The 20197-nt window shown below is 34.9% G+C and overlaps 2 protein-coding genes across 2 annotated transcripts; one reads left to right on the top strand and one right to left on the bottom strand.

Annotated features, from left to right (window-relative positions):
* Positions 1-1914: 1914 nt before the first annotated feature.
* Positions 1915-8881, bottom strand: LOC140819539 (transcription initiation factor TFIID subunit 5). The gene is made up of 20 exons (XM_073179675.1): positions 8609-8881; positions 8219-8297; positions 7805-7883; positions 7631-7728; positions 7485-7541; positions 6896-6983; positions 6530-6639; positions 5662-5769; positions 5418-5569; positions 4804-4914; positions 4639-4708; positions 4518-4557; positions 3743-3907; positions 3593-3669; positions 3166-3282; positions 2649-2914; positions 2443-2538; positions 2286-2361; positions 2151-2200; positions 1915-2100 (listed from the first exon to the last, which is right to left on the bottom strand). Exons 1-20 carry the CDS (start codon positions 8779-8781, stop codon positions 2097-2099), a joined length of 2016 nt encoding a protein of 671 aa, XP_073035776.1. The 5' UTR covers positions 8782-8881; the 3' UTR covers positions 1915-2096.
* A 935-nt stretch (positions 8882-9816) lies between these two features.
* Positions 9817-14574, top strand: LOC140819441 (uncharacterized). Its single transcript, XM_073179533.1, has 13 exons — positions 9817-10138; positions 10217-10283; positions 10473-10583; positions 10894-11089; positions 11788-11873; positions 12173-12368; positions 12483-12594; positions 12679-12806; positions 13018-13224; positions 13371-13480; positions 13634-13763; positions 14022-14171; positions 14249-14574. The coding sequence occupies exons 1-13, from the start codon at positions 10045-10047 to the stop codon at positions 14471-14473; spliced, it is 1812 nt and encodes a 603-aa protein (XP_073035634.1). The 5' UTR covers positions 9817-10044; the 3' UTR covers positions 14474-14574.
* Positions 14575-20197: the final 5623 nt, after the last annotated feature.

Genomic DNA, 20197 nt, shown 5'->3' with positions numbered 1-20197 from the left:
TGTTGGGCTGCTGATGTCTTTTAAATTTCATGCTGCAGTTGTTCATTTTTTTGGCATGAGTGTTAAATATCTTGTATCGGTTGGATCAAGTCTTTGAGAGTTGTATATATAGACTTGAACAATCCTCTTCATTGAACTAGCTTTTAGAATGGGCTTGCGTACAAGGCAAAAACTTGTATGAGACGGTCTCACGGGTCGTATTTTGTGAGACAGATATCTTATTTGGGTCATCCATGATAAAGTATTACTCTTTATGCTAAGAGTATTACCTTTTATTGTGAATATCGATAGGATTGACCCGTATCACAAATAAATATTCGTGAAACTGTCTCACAAGAGACCTACTCTATGTACAAATATCAATATTTAACATGTGTCATACCTAAAAGCAGGTCTAAAGAACCATGGTGGTAGTTGATACCCATTGGATCTCCACCTTATTTCAACTGCAATTAATATGAGAGGTTAGGCATTTTATGGTGAAAAAGACTTGTTTATTGGCAATGTGCACCTAGGTTTTAATTCCAAATTAATACTTCTGGTTCTGATTTTAAAAGCAAGAATCCAAAACTAATATATAAAAGTTGGTAATTTTTTAATTTGAAGTTGACACATACTCACCTCTGGATTAATTATATCTCATCTAGAAAATGGTGCGTCCAACTTAGAATTCTTACATCTTTTACAAAGAAAGGTCATGGAAGATTATTCAAATTGATAGTAATGGCTATTTTTTAGAATTTTTGTATTTATCGACTCGTTTCTTCTTTTATCAAGTACAAAAATTATAACATATAAAAGAAATAGTTCAAACACATTAAATACAAAATATGTTAATTGAGAAAAAGAATATGTTATTTTTCTATGGTAAAAACTTGTGAGAGACGGTCTCACGGGTCGTATTTCGTGATGCGGTCTCATGGGTCGTATTTTGTGAGAATAATCTCTTATTTGGGTCATCCATGAAAAAGTATTACTTTTTATTGTGAATATCGGTAAGGTTGACATGTCTCACAAATAAAGATTCGTAACCCATCTCACAAGAGACCTACTTTTTTTTTTATAATGGACTTTCTTTAGTAACTAAAATTTTGGAAGTACAATGATTCAATATGTATCACAAATTCAAATAATCTTGTTGTATAAACTAAGATTTTATTATTATTTGATACCTACTTCAAACATATCACAATTACCAAAAAAAAAAAAACAAACCTTAAATGTGAAAATAACTACCCTCAATTTTACTTGTACAAATCATAATTTTTAATGTTTTCATATATTGAAATGTTTCATAAGTTTTTTTAGATTAAATAGATAATTTTAGTATTCAAAAAATTTGATTACATATAAATTATTTTTATTCTGTGTGGTAATAGTGTCAATTAAATTATATATACAATTAAAAAAACATTTCACAATTTAAAAATAAAATAAAATAATATTACTAAAATAAATTAATTGAGATTAAATTAATTTGACATTATATTTAAATCAAATTTGTCAAATATTAAAAATTTATATTTAACCGAAATAATTATTATCAAATCTTATATGTGATCAAATTAAAATAATCGGAAAACCATTAATTTTTTTGTATTTTAAATTAAAATAAAATATCATACGAGTAAAAATAATTATAGTGAATTCTAAAAGCATAATTTTGAAAATATTAAATTTATAATTTATATAAGTAATATTAATAAAAAGGTATATATTGTATGTTTTAGAGTTTTTTGAATTACATATATTTTCTAGTAAATCAACTTTATCAGATACTAAAACTACGAAAACCTTTTAAGAAAATAATTATGAAAACATTAAAAAAATTATAAATAAAAGATAAAAGATTTCAGGCTCTTTTATCCATCCATACCTCAACGCAAGCACTGCGCATTAAATTTTGAAGTAAAACATGATAAAAACATATGCTTCAAGAAACTGAATTAGCCTACAATGCTTCAAAGATTACATATATCTTGTAACACCGGGAAGTTAGAAAAACATTGTGCAGAAACTACAATTACACATGCATCATGCTTATATGGTCCGAATAGATACCAAAAGTTGGCTAGATTAACAAGAATCAAAACTTTTCATAGGGTGAAAAACTCGCTAACCAACGGAATCAGATAATGGCATGATATCATGACTGCTTTGAGAGAGCCCCGGCAGCAAATAAAAGATTCCTTCGAGAGAACTGTTTTCAAGCGATAAATTAATCGACAGATTTTCAAAAACGACCATGTATTTAAAGAGATAAGATGTGGAGTAGCATGTTTTACCTGCAAAGCATAGACAGGGGTAGATTTGGTAGGCAAGGTCTTCAGTGATCTTAGCCTGTTGGTGCTTCCACTTTTGCTGCTAGGAAGAGATCAAGTGAGGATAATTGGTAATCATCTCCAAAAAAATTTACTTCAAATTAACCCGTGACAAACTTACTTTTCTTCATTTTTGGTCAGTTTAGAACTGGCGGCTACATCCCATATTTTCACTGTGCAATCGGCAGAACCAGATGCCAAAAGTGAACCTTCGCAGCTGAAATAACATTTATCGAAATCCGACCATTTAATGGTGTGAAAAAATGTGTGCCATTTATTTGTGACAAGACCATAAAAACAAAATGGAATCAGAAGATAACTTTCAACCTGAAAGAAAGTGACCATATGCAAGAGTTGTGACCAACCAAAGGGGAAATGCAGCGGCCACTGGCAAGATCCCACATCATTATTGTGCCATCTTCATCACCAGATGCCATGTAACGACCGTCGGATGACATTGCTAAAGATAAAATCATACTCCTGTGACCAATAAAAACTCTAACACATTCTCCACTCTGAACGTCCCACAATCGCACCGTTTTGTCACTAGATCCAGTTGCTATATAGTTGCAATTTGCATGCCATCGCACACACTAGAAGATGGAAAGAAGTTTTTTACAATCAAAATCTTGTGACTACACGAAAATCATATTAACGCGACAAAGAGGAGGGTAAATTACAGTCCCATGACAAAAGATGACATTTACTCCCACAACAATGTCAAAACACGTGAATTCGTGCATATGGTGTTTCACGCATACACCCAATCCAAACACATGGATATACATATTGGAGTGTAGCATTTTGGGGGAAGGGGTGTGCATGTTAGAGAATAGGAACTCACATCTACATCAGATAAATGACCTGCCATTATTCGTAAAGGCTGTATTCTGTCCACAGACCAGATCCTTGCTGTCCGATCATGTGAAGCACTAGCAAAATAGTGTCCTACTGGACTAAACTGCACGAGAGAAGCGGTGGAAGTATGACTTGGATGTGTTAACAGGAGGAATAAAATAGAACATGAAAGTATACATTGAATTTGATGAAGTCTTTCCCATACTGTGGCAGATCAAAGTTCACACACTATGCAAGTCATCTCCTCGTTTTTGTATATACAATATATCTGAAATTTTAATTCTCTATACGAAGGCCTCCTAATGATCAATATGTGAAAGAAGGCAATAAAGTATTTTCATATGCTTCTATCAATTGAGGCTGTTGATGAACCAAGTTATGCAATAAACATATGTTCAACCTTACATTTTTACCTGAACATCCCACACAGGATAATTGTGACCTTTGTAGCAAACAAGATTTGCATTAAAATTCATGCTCCACAATCGAACTGCAATTGAAACCATACTTTTCATTACAGGTGAAGAAAAACGGGATATAAGCATTAGCAAAAGGTATCTTACTTGTTGAATCTGATGACGACGATAGAATAAAATCTCCAAATGGACTAAACGTGGCCGAATGAACAGGTCCAGAATGTCCTCGAAATAAGGTATATGGTCTTTCCCCAGTGTTATTGCTACGTATCTGCCCATTGGAAGCCAACTCATTTTCACCCTGCAAAGAAGCTGATATTACTCGAGTTAACAACCCCTGGTTCATTAATAAGCATGTGCACTGATGCAAATCACAAAACATCATTTCTTAGACTGGTGAGATATCAGACTGGGCAAAGTAACCATAAAGTGATACAAGCCTTTCAAATTCAAATGCATAATATGGATGTTAGATTATTTTGTACACCTGTTTGCTTTCCAATTCAGAAAGATCGTTTGGTAAAAGATACTGTGCATATTCATTCATCAATCAACATTTTATAATCCAAAATCAAGTACGACCATAAAGACATGACTCTTTTTCCCTCAATAAATCGTTATCTTTTACTAAGCATATGAACCATTGCTTTCGACGATTCATCAACCAAATAATTGGTTCCTGCACCATTAATTTTTGTAGAAGTTTCCATAATTATTTCAGCAGAAATTTTTGAACATTTAAGTGAGACTAATCCAGGTATAGCATACTAGTTAAATACTAAGTCAATAGGTTGTACACTTCGTATAAAATCTTTCACCAACTTATGACAAACACCAGAATTAAAAATCCAAGAGAAAAAATAAGTGTGACACGAGATATTTTTGGTTGAGAATGAAGGGAAACACAAGGAAATCAACTTACAATACTCATTTTGTTGCCCAAGCTTTGCCATGTCCCAAACCTGGAAATTATAGTGACGGGTTACCACTTACCAAAGCAAGAGCAATAGCGAATACATTACAAACACAGAAAAGTAAACAACCTTTAACGATGAGTCTGAGAATCCACCAGCTACCAATGACCCATCATTAGATATCGAAGCACAATTCAACCTGTGTGACACATAATACAGTTTCCCGGAAAATAACTATATAATGAAGTTACATCTCATCAATTAAGTATAAATTTTCAAAAGAAACAAATATACCCATCATGTGTGTTGATAAAGGTATAAAAGCTGATGGAAGGCAATGCCCCACCACTCAACTGCACACGGTTCCTTAAGTCATCGAGAATAGAATGTTCCACCTCTGGTGGTCTAAGAAAAAACATAAAAAAATAATATAAACAACAATTGCGACACCAAAAACAGAAATAGCTTTACCTAATTGATAATTCAATATCATTCCCTAAGCAGGACGCAGGCACAGAAGGATGGTTAATTTAAAATCATAATGTTAATCTCATTGGGATCTAACTTATTCTTTCTGACAACCGACATTTGGTTGATTAACTCTTACGAGGTAGTATTTTACCCAGGTACATGTCCCTGGATAAGTGAATGGGATTAAACTCCTATTCTGGCAGAGAGATCGTCTTCCTAGCCAAAACATTTTACACATCAAATATTTAAAACATGTTTTTTTGTAGAAAAGTAACAATCTCCCAAATTTTAAATCATATAATGCACACTGCAATAACATAACAAGTTAGTAGAAAAAAGGAAGTTAACAAATTACTAAATGCTTCTATTAAACTCCATTGTCTTCCTATAACCAATAAATCACCATGAAAAAACAGAAAGGGTACTCTAGAAAATACATTACTGGCAAGGCTAGCTCTGGTTTGACATGTGGAGCTCCAGATACTACAGTACTCTCTGAACGAGAAGCCTTTGTTGTTGCACTGCCAGCCTTGTCTTTTTTCAGCTTTTTAAGTGTAGTGCCTTGTTTTCCCCCGTCAACAGATTTTTTCTAGAATTGGAGAAGGGTATTTTAAATAGCTAGAGTAAAAGAATCTCTGTATCATAATTAAGTGAACTTTGTGGAACCAAAAAATTGACTACCTTATTCTCCTCCAGTTCCCCTTCCCTCAGTTCTCCATCTGCCTTTTCCGAATCTGCATTGGAAACACCATTCTTCTCCAACTTTTCTTCCAAAGAATCTTCAAGCAACTGTGCAAATTGAACGGTATAAGAAAGGTAGGATTGACACTTTTTTTTATCAATATCTGATAAAGGAAAGACATTGAAAGAACATTTGTATTAAGACATAAATCGAACTGAAACTAAATCCAGTTCATTGACAATCACATTGCCCAACCACTTGGAGTTGTATGATATAACAAACAATACTTCACAAGGAGAATAATAAAATCATTTTCCAAGGATCCAGCCCATTAGAACTGTATCTGTCCCAATTATAAAGACAGTAATGCAACCATATTTTGAATAACAAAAAGGACATATAGTGACAGTTGCAGTTCAACCACGAATTTCCAGAATTAAGACTCCAATCCTTGTAAAAAAAATGCATGGTCTTTTTACATTCTATGCCCACTAGCTAGTGTTTAACTGTTTAAGCCAGCCAAACACAACAACATTATCCTACAAAGCAACAAACGATCTTGCATTTATTGACAAAATAGACATGATTCCTCCTACATGTACAACCAAAAGTATACTAGTAGTAGATATGATTACAATTTCATCTATTTTTAAAGAGTCTTGCCAAAAGAGTCACACCAACTACATTATCTTAACTTCGGAAGTTACTTATGAGAACATATCAGAGAATTTTTTTCTTGTCGTGATACGACATTCAAAGATGCAATCACCTAAAATTAACTCAGTCAAATTCGTACGGAGAAAAGAAGTGTACATGGACATAAACGCGCGTGTGTGTGTGTGTGTCTTAACTGTAAAATAGACTAACCCCCCAATGGATTTCTTTCTGATTTATCAAATCAGCTGCATCCTGGCCACTTCCATAAAGTGCAACAAATTCAGTATCATCAGCAATAGAGCTTGGTTGCCCAGGAGAAACTGCCCATTGAATCTTCAAGTTAATTACCCAGGCAGACAGAGAAATGAAGAAAAAGGGATGATAGAGGTAAATATAAATCAATCATGCATTCAGGCATTTGTCGACATGAATTGGTGCCTCAGCCTTGTTTTTCTATTAAAGAGGAGTGCTCTCTTCAGTCCCAGCTAGTGAGTCGATTGTATAGCTCAAGAACCTTTTTGGTGATTATGGAGTCCCATTTCATGAATGAGCTGTATTAAGATTACACCATTATACCTTGAAAGTTGATGTGCTCGTTGATGATTCCAAGCATAGTAATTGATTGAGACTTATGCAAATATTGCAGAAGTAGGTTGTATGAGTACTGTAATTAACAAATGAGAATATTTTCAGTCATATAATACAAGATATATATAATCCAGGTGAGAAGTAATTGACTCTCTTCTTCATATCATTCCCAAAACATTCAAAATTCTGAAAAAAAAAGTGTTCGTTCATTACTATAAATCTATCAATAGGACAACTCGAGAAATTTAGTTTAAGCACAAAATCAATATCAGCACCCTTACGATTCATAATTGGTTCTTCCGTCATATGTGGGTAAGACTCTTCCACTTCTCTTACAAATTAATATCAGATCAGAGTAGTTTGATCGCATAAAACTTTAAAAACACCGTCTCCTTTACTATCATTTTAAAAGCATCTGGATTATTGAAAATTTTACAATTTTCCAGTTCGAACGTTTCAACTTCATCAAAAATTTAGCTGAGACATACAAAAACTACTCAGCTTTGTACACTTCGAACTAATGTAGCTCATAATAGATAAGAATAATATGCATCTATTATGAGAGGTAACAAATTACTTGACATATCTTCATGCTCACTTTGCTCTGTCTTAGGGAACGTGCAAATTCCATTTCCTACACAAATAAGTAATCTTTTAGACAAGAAGGTGTTTGAATACGTCGATTAATGAAATTCAGAAATGATTCTAGGAAAATGGGTGGACCTCCAGATGTGAAGGAGAAAGAACACCCTCTAATTTTTGGAGGTCACGCGCATGGATCATCTCATGGTCTCCTCGAAAGCTATTAAAAAAAACTCTGGCTGAAAAAGAAAGGAATGGTTGAAGAGGTTACACTGTAAACATTTTGTGCACACTGTGAAATATAAATGAACACACCTTCTGAAATGTGACCTTTAGCCACAAGATCCATAAACCCGTGAATAAATACTGGATACAAAACGCGAACCAACTCATGCTGCACGGTAAACATGTATAAGAAAAATAAAGCAAAGTTTGACGCACTTTTGTTTTGAAGCATTTTAGGGACAACATATTATTAATGCACCTAGTACTAGGAAAATATGAAACAACACCACAGCGCACCAGCACATGGAAATCAATTCAACTATCAACTTTTGAAGTCCTATTGATTTAGAATGACACCGAAGGCGAGCAGCAATTCTCAGAAATAACCATCGAGTTTTGTTATTATTACTTCATCAACAAACTAAAAGAACTTGACCATCAAATAAAGCAAAATGCTTTCAGGTAATGCACTAACAACCATCTACAAAAACAACTGATAACTACCTGATATTGATCCAATGAACTATAAGCCCAAGACCGAAGTTTGTTGTACCCTTCTTGGTACTGTGCAGGACCATCCACTCTGAAAACCCATCATTAAAACTTATAACCAAACCCAATCACGATACACACAAATAGCATTAGCTTAAGCACACACCAAGAAAACATGCTGCCCTCTAGTGTTTCTTTCCAACGTTAATGCCATCATCAAGGTTCCAACCGTGTATAAGAGTTGAAAAAAAAGGCTCTTTACAGTAATTACACCAAACCTCAAAACTAAAAGAAGCAAATTTAAAGAGTTGAATCCTACCTTATTTCGAAGTAAAAAAAGTAGACATGAAATCAATGAAATTCGATTAAATGAGTAAAAAAGGCGGTAACTTTTGCTCATACTCAGAGAATGCAAGGATTTTCTTGGCAATCTCGGGATCGATTAGTGCATTTGAGGAGTTTTCGCCGCCTTTGGTGTTTTGCTGCTTCTCTTGTTGAAAAGCGAGGCCTGCTTGCTTAAAGCCCCTTCTGTCTAAATAAGCCAGAACCACTTTATCTATTTCTTCTTGATCCATTCTCTCAATCTCTCAATGTTAAGAACCCTAATCCCCAAATTCAGTTTTCTCTCCAAGTTGGCCTCTCCCCCGAAGTTATTTGCAAGTGAAGTGGAAGACTATGAAGAAGAAGAAGTATTGTTATTTCCAATGCCGAACTTCTTTCTGCCAGACCAGGTTTACGTGTCTTGACAAATTTACCCTCGGACAAATTTACCCTTTATTTTTGGAGAACTATAAAAAAATAAGATTTTTTAGTCAATTTATTAAATTCGAAGCTTATGTTTATTCAATTTAATCGATTTTTTTAAGTATTTAATCATATTTTTTATACAAATAATCTAAACCAAATTAATAAGTCGATTTCACTATACTATTAATATTTATTAATTATTAATATTTAATGAGTTATGAGTAAAAAAAAGCTAAAATAATTTGTTTTAATTCGATTTGGTTTGTTCGATTTTTCATGAAATTATTTTCAAGTTGGAATTAATTTTTCAAAAAAATTAAAATGTTGGAATTTATTTTAAACAATTAATAAAAATATTGAATTTATTTAAAACTCGATTTATTCATATCTAATTTGAGTAGGTCTCATGTGAGACCGTCTCACGGATCTCAATCTGTATGACGGGTCAATCCTACTCATATTCACAATAAAAAGTAATATTTTAGCATAAAAAATAATACTTTTTCATGGATTATCCAAATAAATATCCGTCTCACAAAATACGACCTGTGAGACCGTCTCACATAAGTTTTTGCCATGAATGTATATATATAATTTTCGAATTTATTCAATAATACCACATGTCATTCTTGTTTAATTGAAAATTTTCATATCTAATTTTGATAATATTAATATTTTAAAATTTAAAATTTTAACATTAATTTATTTTATATGATTATTGATAATATAGAGTTTTTATTTATTTAAACAATATAAAAAATAGTGATATTCACAATATAAAAGAAAATAAAAAATTGTAAAAAAACCCAAGGAAACGGGGTTTAATTTATTTTTTATTTCATTTAAATTAAATTTAAAAACCCTCCAATTGATGTACATGTAACTAGAGATCCGAAAATCGAAGAAAAGACGGCCGGCCGGCCACTAGAAGTACCATCTAAAACCTCGGCGCCGCCGTGAGAGGCGAGCACCCGCCGCAGCCAGAACTTTTGGAGTATTATTTGTCTTCTTTTTGTACTAATCCATTCGATTCCCATTCTTAGAAACGCCTAAGGTATCCAGATCTCAAGCTCGCTTTACGAATTATTTAAATGGCGAAAGGAAATGATGCGGCCTCTATGGAGATCGACGATCAGAATTCATCCCCATCTGATCAAACTAATAACCCCAAATTCTCCATCAATGGTATTTTTGACCTTTTGTTAAGTTAATTTGTTTTTGCTTCGGCGTGGAAGAATTTTATAATTTTACGGGGATTTGCAGTATTGCAGCTACTGAAATCGGCTCAAATGCAGCATGGATTACGCTTTGGTGATTATACCCGATACAGGTATAATTCATGATATATGCATTGTTTGATTTATGCGTAATTCTGCATGCGTGTGGTACGTGCTTTTTTATTTTGAATGTGTGAGGAGACTTTTGTTGGGAATAGGTTAAGAAAGTTTTAATATTTTATCTTTGTGTGCTGGAATTGGCCCCATTTTGATTGTGATAGTTATGCCAATTGAATTTTTAGGAGGTACTGCACTGCACGTTTGAGAAGGTTGTACAAGTCACTGAAATTCACTCATGGCCGTGGGAAATATACAAAGAGAGCTATTACGGTAGCTATAGTCACTGATGTCAGGTAGGTAATTACGGGCATGTGTTTTCTTCTTGTTTGTGCCAGTATCTTTACTTGGCTGAATATAGGCTGGGAATTCTTCTTCTTTGTTCCTTACAAGAGAACGTTGGTTATCTACCTGAGGTGCAAAATATGCATGCTGGTCTGTGAATTGTGATGCTTTTCCATTTTGCTAAAAGTTCACAGGTTTCGAAATTTATGAAGGGTGAGGAATGAGATTTTTTCCCCCACAAAAAGTATTGATTGTTTAGTCATATCTACTGCCACAAGGATATGCCAATTAGATAGATTGATGCTCGTGAAATCAAAGCAGGTTTCTCCATTTGGTTCTGTATACTGCTGAAAGAGCATGGAGCTATGCAATGGAAAAGAAAACGTTACCGGATGGTCCAAATGCACGTCAAAGGTGTTACCTCATTGGTAGACTGAGGAAGGCAGTGAAATGGGCTACCCTTTTCCAAGAGTTGTGCTCCATCAAGGGAGATTCTAGGACCTCTCTTGAAGCAGAGGTTTGAACCCATGAGTTTCTAAGGCTTTAAGTATTGCTATATGGTGTGCTACAACTGAAAAAATTTTACTGACTTTACATCCACCAACAAATTTCATTCTTTTTCTAGCACGCTGCTACTTTTTTAGTGCTGTAAAATTCCTTCTCTTATGATAACTTTCCTTTTTCTCATCCATGAACTTAAAATAGATCCCTGCTTTTTAGCCGCTGTAAAATGGTGAAACAGTATTTATATAATTTTGAAAAAGCTAAAAAGAATGTATTGTCCGTGTTGTGTCTCTCCTTGAAAAGTTGAAGTTGCTGATGTAGCTATATTGAAGCAATCTGAGCTATAAAAGTGGATATGAGAATGTTCATTCATCAACAAGCACCAAGTGATTCATTTGAGATGCAGTCTTTTGGTAAAACATATCCAAGTTGTCTTTTTGTAACATTATAATTATAATTGCCATTATGGCAATTAAATCATGATGTATTGGGCACGATATGTTCACAGAGCTAATTAGCAGCATGTTATGTCAGCGTGTCACTGCATCTTTGTTGTCAGCATCTCGAGGGATTCCAAAATATTTGATAATTCTCCTTCATTTGTTGTATTAATGCCTTAAGTCACAAATTTTGCTCATATTCCGGGACCGGGAATCAACTCTTATAAAATCTGAGATTTCTGATAGAGCTGATTGTGGTCCTAATTTTTAGGCCTATGCTTCGTATATGAAAGGGAATTTGTTATTTGAACAAGATCGGAACTGGGACATTGCACTGAAGAGTTTCAAAAGCGCCAGGTACATTCTAATTCTAGTCTTAAAGTATGTAACTTTCCCATGATATGTAAAACAGGCAAGCAGTAGGGTTAGTTTCCTTCAACTTGCGCAAATATGGTAGTCAACTCTACAAGTAATTATGTTCTTTCTCGTTTCTTTATTCTTTGTCACTCGATTTAAACTACTCAACTATATAGTAATTCTGTTCTTTCTTCCTTATTCTTTTATATTCTTTGTCTATCGGTTTAAACTATTTCTAGAAACTTCAGTGGTCCTGATTTATACTCGTTGTGTTCGCATAACTTAATCAATTTTAATAGGGCGGTTTATGAGGAACTTGGCAAGTATGGAGATGTAGAGACTCAAGTTCTATGCCGTGAGCGGGTTGAGGAGCTTGAGCCTAGTATACGATATTGCATGCACAAAATTGGGGAATCAAATTTTCAAACTTCTGAACTTGTCCAGATAGGAGAAATGGAGGGGCCTGCTCTGGATCTTTTTAAATCCAAACTGGAGGTTAGTGTTGTTTCTTTTCCTGAGTTTAATTTTCTTGTTACACGACTTTTACTAAGAATGGATAATGCCATACATGTGTATGCGTTTATTAGTTTATTTGGTTGCCTGTGGCAGGCTGTCATGGCTGAAGCTCGATCTCAGCAGGCTGCATCTATGACAGAATTTCATTGGCTCGGTCACAGATTTCCTATTTCGAATGCAAAGACTCGTGTTTCCATACTTAAAGGTCAGATTTTACCCTTAAAAAACCCCTATATTCTTGCGTGAAACATGGTCTAAATCTCTGTCTATGTATTGCAAATTTGATCAGCCCAAGAGTTGGAGAAAGATATCAATGGTGCAACAGCAGATTCACTTCCTGGAGAGAAAAAGCTTGCCGTATTTGACAAAATCTTTGCTGCCTATAATGAAGCCAGGAGCTGCATAAGAAACGACTTGGTAAGAAGCGCTTATGGTTATGAGAAATTATGGTTGTTTAGTCTTTGATTTTTTTGTAACACCTTTGTACAAAAAATCACAGAGTTATTTGAAAAAGGAAGAGATGATTATTTCTGACAGTTTGTCTCGGGGGTTTGGTTTTGTCAGGGATTTGCTTTTTAACTGTCAATTCACTTTGAGGAGTCTGATTCGTGTATTTTGAATGCAATAGGCTACTGCAGGTAATACCGAGAACGTGAGGGATGATCTTAGCGGCCTTGATAAAGCAATTGGTGCTGTTTTAGGACAGCGAACGATTGAACGAAATCAGCTGTTGGTGACATTGGCGAAAAATAAACTCAGTAAGAGTAGGGATGAGAAAAGCGAAAAAGTCACAAAGCCTGAAGAGCTTGTCCGGTTGTACGATCTCCTTTTACAGGTAATGACTTTTTTATTGTCTTGCTAATTTTGATTTTGATATTCATTGCACAGTCGTTCTTAAGACTTAGGCTAACAAGCATAATTGTATTCCACTGTATGACCTATTCTTGACAAAGATATAGTAAATGCTTCTGATTCTGTTAGAATACCGCCGACCTTACGGATTTGGTTAGTTCGGGAAGAGATAGGAGAGCCGAAGAAGTTAACTTCGCTGAGGAATGTGAACTCAAAAGTTTTGTATTCCGAGCTGAAAGGTTTTCCCCTGGTCTCATTTGGTTTTTCCCCTTTTGCTATTTTGCTTCTATTCTGCTCGACTCCAGTCTTTGAACTATTCTTCTCATACTCCATTTATTTACGTTTTGTTTCTTTATGTCCTGAAGGAGGACTTATTTACCAATTTATTGCAGGTGCTTTTACTTAGCTAAATCCTACAGCTCGGCTGGAAAGAGGGCAGAAGCATATGCTTTATACTGCCGAGCTCGATCTCTGGCTGATACCGCTCTTAAGAAGCTTCAGAGTTCAAAAAAGATTGATCAGGTATGCCAAGCGTTTTATTCTTCACCGTGAAACATCCTTAAGCTTGCTTCCAGTAGATTTCCTGCCACCAATGCTTTAATCCTGCTGTCACTTGCATGGGAAGGGTTAATTCATATTGTTCATGCGGTATTCCAGTTTACCACACCATAGTCTCTGAAATAAGTTGTCTTCGTATAGAGCTTGTGAGTTGGTAATGCTCCACTTCACAGAAATGCCCCTTTTGACCTTCTACTCGACTCATTTCTTGATTATCTGTAGGTCACCGTCAAGGATTTGAAGGTTCTTTACGATGATTGTCGAGCCAACAGTTGTGTAGAGCATGCAAATGGGGTTATGGAGGAGGAGAAGGTTCCAGAGAATCTTTCAAAAAAGATTTCGAATATATCATTAACCGGAAATCATAACAAGGTATTACTCGCAGATTTTTCCTTTTATTTGTAAAATTGCACTATGTGCTTATAAGCTTATCTTTGTGTTTGCCTTAGGTAGGGAAACTGCTCATGGATAAATTGGACTCCTATGAATCGGCTGTTGGTGATCCTACCACAAAGTCAATACCTCACATTGAAACTTTCCCGCCTGTCTTTCAAACGGTTCCTCGTAATCCCATTGTTCTTGATCTCGCCTATAATTTAATCGACTTCCCATCACTTGAAAACCGGATGAAGAAAGACAACAAAAAGGGTTTTATCAGCAGGCTTTGGAGATGAAATCGCGAAAGTCGCTGTGAAACTGATAAGCTCGATGACAGATTTTGGCAGTTTTGCTCGTGTAGTGCATTCCAACTTGCATATTTTTTCGTGTTTGCATTCCAACTTACACATCTTTTCGCGTTTTGAATGTCGAAACTTTTTTTCACAAACTTTGTCGGTGAACTGGGATAGAACAATTTACTGAAATTGAGAAATTGGAAGATTTATCTAAAATGCATCTAATTTTTGCTGCAGAAATCCTGTATGCCATATCCCCCCACCTTGGTCACCTCTTAGTCACCGAAACATACGATAGGCAGATGGCAAGATTTCCAGTTTAGAGGAAAGGGTTTGAACAGGGAAAGCAATAGCCTATGATTAACTTTAAAGCAATTATCTTGATTTATAAGAAGCTTGGGTAACACCATCTGGTTCGTTTGATACGACGATGAATGATTATTCTTTGACGATATCTTATTTGATTTTATTTTGTGGGATAAGAAATAAAAGAGGATAATTACCCAGTAAACATATGACAAATATGTATCACTAGTCTATCATATTTGTACCATTGAGTCGGTAATTCTATATTTTAGTATGTTTTTTTGAAATTTTACTTTGGAACTTAGATAATCGAGGGCGACAAAATTTCATTCGAGATAGTTAAGACAAGAAGATTTTTGTTGATATCCACTACTATTTAGAAGGGCCATGGTCCCTCTTCGATCTCTTCGCAGTGTAAAATAATCGACAATAAAGCTAAGGACAACTCATCTACAAACACTCACATGCTACTAAATATGGTCCCCTTTTCCATTTTATTACACACACTTTAATATTTGTATGATCTACTCAAATTTTGTAGCCAACAAAAATCTTCAATGATTCGACTACACCTAGTTTACTTTACTACTCACAAAGCTTGAGCTCCAACTTTTAATTTGAATACAAGATTGCAACTTTTGTTATGATTATAATTGTTTGAGTATATTGTGAGATAATCTCACGAATCTTTATCTGTGAGACGGGTCAAACCAATATTCACAATAAAAAGTAATACGTTTAGCATAAAAAGTAATATTTTTCATTGATGACCCAAATAAGATATCTGTCTCACAAAACACGATCCATGAGACCGTCTCACACAAATGTTTGTCTAAGACAAAAACTTGTATGAGACGGTCTCATGTATCGTATTTGTGAGACGAATCTCTTATTTGGGTCACCCATGAAAAAATATTACTTTTTATGCTAAGTGTATTATTTTTTATTGTGAATATGGGTAGGGTTAACCCGTCTCACAGATCATGATCCGTGAGACGGTCTCACATGAGACTCGCTCTTTGTCTAATTGTTTTGGGGATGAAAATTGGTAAAATATTCGATATAAATAACTTTATATATATGTATTTTTGACCATAATGGAAGAGACTGTGATTATGTTTGAACAAATACTTTGAAAATATTTTTAGTGTCGTATAAGTGAAAAAAAACTTAAAATATGAATCTGGGTAAGATTTTTGTAAAATGTTTTTTACAAATATTTTTAAAAAATTGTTCTCCCAATATAGTTTTTAAAGAATAATTGAGAAATGCTTTCAAAAAAAAAAATAAAGAATAATTGAGAAATATTTTTTGATGATTTTAGAGACGAAGGTAATGATGGAATCAAAACATATCACTTTTTAATTGTATTTTTTTTTTCCCATTTTGCTTCGGTTTATACATTTTTTTTTCCCATTTTGCCAAGTCAAGTGTTGGTCGAGAATTATTAATGTATATACTTGTTCAACATGGTAATAAAATATTGTTTATTTTAAATGACATAAACAATTATCCCTTTATTTGAAATTTTGATAAGAATGAATCAGAACTCAAATAATTATCCACACACACGTGTGTGTGTGTTTCTTGATTTGTTCTCTTTTACATGTAAGTTGTGCATGGTCCCTTGGGGCCATTAATGGTATACTCCCAACGATGGGTTAGTTGCCGCACATTAACTCATAAACAACACAATGTATAATTTAACATTATATATATATATATATATATATATATATATATATATATATATATAGGCATAGCTATTCATTATAACACCAAAATTTATATGAGACGATCTCACGGATCAATTTTGTGATACATATTTTATATTTGAGTCGTCAATGAAAATTTATTAGTTTTTATTATAAAATAGGTAAGATTAACTTGTCTTACGAATAAAGATCTGTGAGACCGTATCACAAGATATCTATTCTCAATAGAAAGGATTGATCAAACAATGGGTGATAAAAAGATGGGGCAATTCTATCCTACTCCGGGAGATTTACTCCCTATCACTAAATAATATATACATGTATAGCATTTAAAAATAGCGTTTATAAATGAGTAGAAAATAGAATTTCTTATAATAATTAAATTTTAAAATATTGATTTTTTACATTGCATATGATTCTACCACAAAAATAAGAATAATAGAAATGAAAATCTCAAACCTCAAACGTAAAAGTATTACTATCAAAAAAAAAATCAAGTAATTTTTAAATATAAAATATTAAGTTTTAAATTTTGAGAATAATAATAATAATATAATGATATAACACATGTTATATACATTAAACGAAATTAGTTTAATGATTAGTCATTTTTGGTTAAAGTAGTGTGAAATGTAATAATAATAATAAAAAAAAAACACGCGTAAGAAAAAAAAAGTAAAGGGAGTATCTCACCCGGAGAAGAGCTATATTTTTAAGTAGATCTCTTTTGAGACCGGTCAACCATGTTCATATTTATAATAATAAGTAATATTTTTTATAAATATGAACATGGTTGACCGGTCTCAAAAGAGATCTACTAAAAATATAGCTCTTCTTCATCACATCTTTTTATTAAAAAATAATATTTTCACCAATTACTCAAATAGGAAATATGTTTCACAAAACTAATTCATGAGAGCGTCTCACAACAATTTTTGTGATTTTCTTTTATATTTTTACAAAACAAAAATATATCTAGAATTGAGAATACAAGTTTTGTTTCATTTAAGTGAACAAAAACTTTTTTTTTTTAAATCCAAATTCTTAGATGCATTGGTTGATGGGACTTGAGAGTTATGCCCATTGGTGTGGAGCAAATGTTACTCCTTATTTCGTGGATCTTGTACAATGTCCAAATACTTCAATTCATCTGCCTCTCTGGCAACATATTTAATAAACAATAATTTTTTTATTTAAAAAAATTATAGCCATACACACTGTTCTAACAGACATACTATATAAAGACAACCAATCCATTTAGTTTGGATAGCCCTACGAACAAATATATGAGCTAATTGTATTATTGCACGGTCAAGAGTGTTTATTGCAATATCAATAAACTCAAATCTTAGGATGTGTCCTTGTTTTAGTAGGATTTCTATTTTTCGCTTTTCAGGTCGGGATTATCTCTGATACCTGTAGTACCTGTCAGGGTCGATCCTGACAATATTTGGGCATGAGTCTTAACTTTTAAAAAGAGGCCTCCGAATCATAATGTGTGTTCATAATGAAGTTGTTCAGTAATTTCTTTCTCAATCGATAATATAGTCAATCCTTTCAATCTTTCTCGTGACATGGTTGATCGGAGAAAAATTTTGATGAGATTTATCTTTGAGAAACTTCGCTCTACACTTGTTACTATGACCGGGACAGTCAACAAAATTTTATAAGCAATATGAGAATTTGAAAGCCGGATAAGCATTACATCCACCAAAATTTCAGTTAAAAAGCGTAGATTATAGATGCCAAATAAAGCCCTGAAGAAAGTAAAAAACTACAATAAAAAATTAGAAGCCCGAAAAAAGCAAATACAAGAAAATAGACTTACAGCTCCTCACGGGTCTTTCAATCAAACCTAGAGACGACGCAACGACTGGAGTCGATTAAGGCTTGTCTACAGATGAATATTGGGGAAGATTGGGGAATAAATCGATAACATGCTAAGCAAGTTCTATTTAATAAATACTTGGTTTTGGGCTATCTAATAACTAGTATTATATATAATAATTTTTTAAAAAAAATTTTGGGCCCCAAAAATAGATGGGCCTGAGTCATTGGAGTCGTTTGCCTCCTAATAGGCACGGCCCTAGTACCTGTTAGTTGTCTTATATCGGTTGGATAAAATATCTGAGAGTTGGATATATGGGCTGTAGTGACCCAGAGGTGTACCGCGCGGCACTATCCACTTGGCGCCTCTAGACTGAGCATTGTTGAGATCCTTTTGTGATTCCTGTTTCTTGACTACCCCGGTATCATGATCATAGCATGTGCATTTCATATAGGTCTGTATACTCATACTTTTGTACTGGGCGTTCTTATCGCTCACGTCCTCGGTTTTGTTTATTCTTGGACACCCCATTCCACGGGGCAGGCCTCAGGTTGGACAGCTCAGGAGGAGCAGGAGGAGGACGTTGAGTAGCTGGTTGGTTTAGTTTATCGGTATTGTTTTGATTCGATATGGTTGTACTTGTATTTTTAGTTGAGTTATTCTGACTTCGATTGGATTGTATATTTATAGTTTGTTGACTATTTCCGCTGTTATCTCTGATTATTGTTATTAAGTAAAGTGCATGCTTAAGTTCTTGCTTAGTAGGTGATCCTGGAACGGGTCACTACATTTATGGTATCAGAGCATGCGTATGATTTTGGGATATAGTTTTCTATTTTGGGATTTCCGTTGACCATTTTACTAGTTTCCCATTCTATGTTGTAGCAATGGCTGACCATTTTGATGACGAGAGTAGTCAGGGGAGTGTAGGTCGTTGGGGCGATCAGGACGGTAGTAGGCGTCATCGTAATCGTGAGCATCGTCATCGTCGGGATGGTCCTAGGCGTTTCGATATGCATCGTTTCATGCAGATGGGGCCTAAGCCTTTAGTTGGCGGTGAGACTCCCGATGATGCGGAGGATTGGATAGAGCGCATGGAGAGTTGTTTTCGTGCATTCCAGTGCACCGATGAGCAGAAGATGGAGACCCTTAGTTTTCTTCTCGAGGGCCGTGCTCGCAGGTGGTGGCGATCGACTTCTGCGCCGATAGTCCAGTCCCAGGGTAGGGTGACTTGGGCCGATTTCCGTGCGGCTTTCATGCAGCTGTATTTTCCTCCAGCCCTTCGCCAGGCGAAGACGATTGAGCTCCTGAATCTGAAGCAGGGTAGTATGTCTGTTGATGAGTATCAGCAGAAGTTTTTCGAGTTGTTGCCCTTCGCTCCTCATATCAGTGGCAGTTCTGAGGCTAAGTATGACCATTTCCTCCAGGGGCTTAACCAGGAGATTTTTGATCGTGTCACAGTCTGTGACAATCCTACTTCCTATGATGGGTTGGTGAACCGGTGTCGTCAAGCAGAGATCAGTCTCCAGCGTGGTAGGGCTATTCTGTCTTCTAGATCTCCGAGTACTTTGAGTCCTCGACCTCAGTCTTTCAAGAAATCTGGTTCTTCTTCTTCTGGATCTGGATCAAGGTCTAGCGGTGTTGTTCGCTTTGGTGAGAAGAAGGATGCTTGTGCGCATTGTGGGAAGAACCATCCATCGGAGCAATGCCGATTAGCAGCAGGAGCTTGTTTTCAGTGCGGAGAGATGGGGCATATTAAGAAGAATTGTCCTCAGCTGCGAGGTGGAGCAGGATCTGGTTCCGGATCCCAGACGACTGTTCAGCAGAGGAGGCAAGGTCAGGCAGTGGGTAGTTCGAATCTTCGACCTCGTGCCC

The sequence above is a fragment of the Primulina eburnea genome, chromosome 18, assembly GCF_022965805.1.
Source record: "Primulina eburnea isolate SZY01 chromosome 18, ASM2296580v1, whole genome shotgun sequence".
Taxonomy (NCBI): domain Eukaryota; kingdom Viridiplantae; phylum Streptophyta; class Magnoliopsida; order Lamiales; family Gesneriaceae; genus Primulina; species Primulina eburnea.
This window is presented reverse-complemented; position numbering and strand designations above follow the sequence as displayed.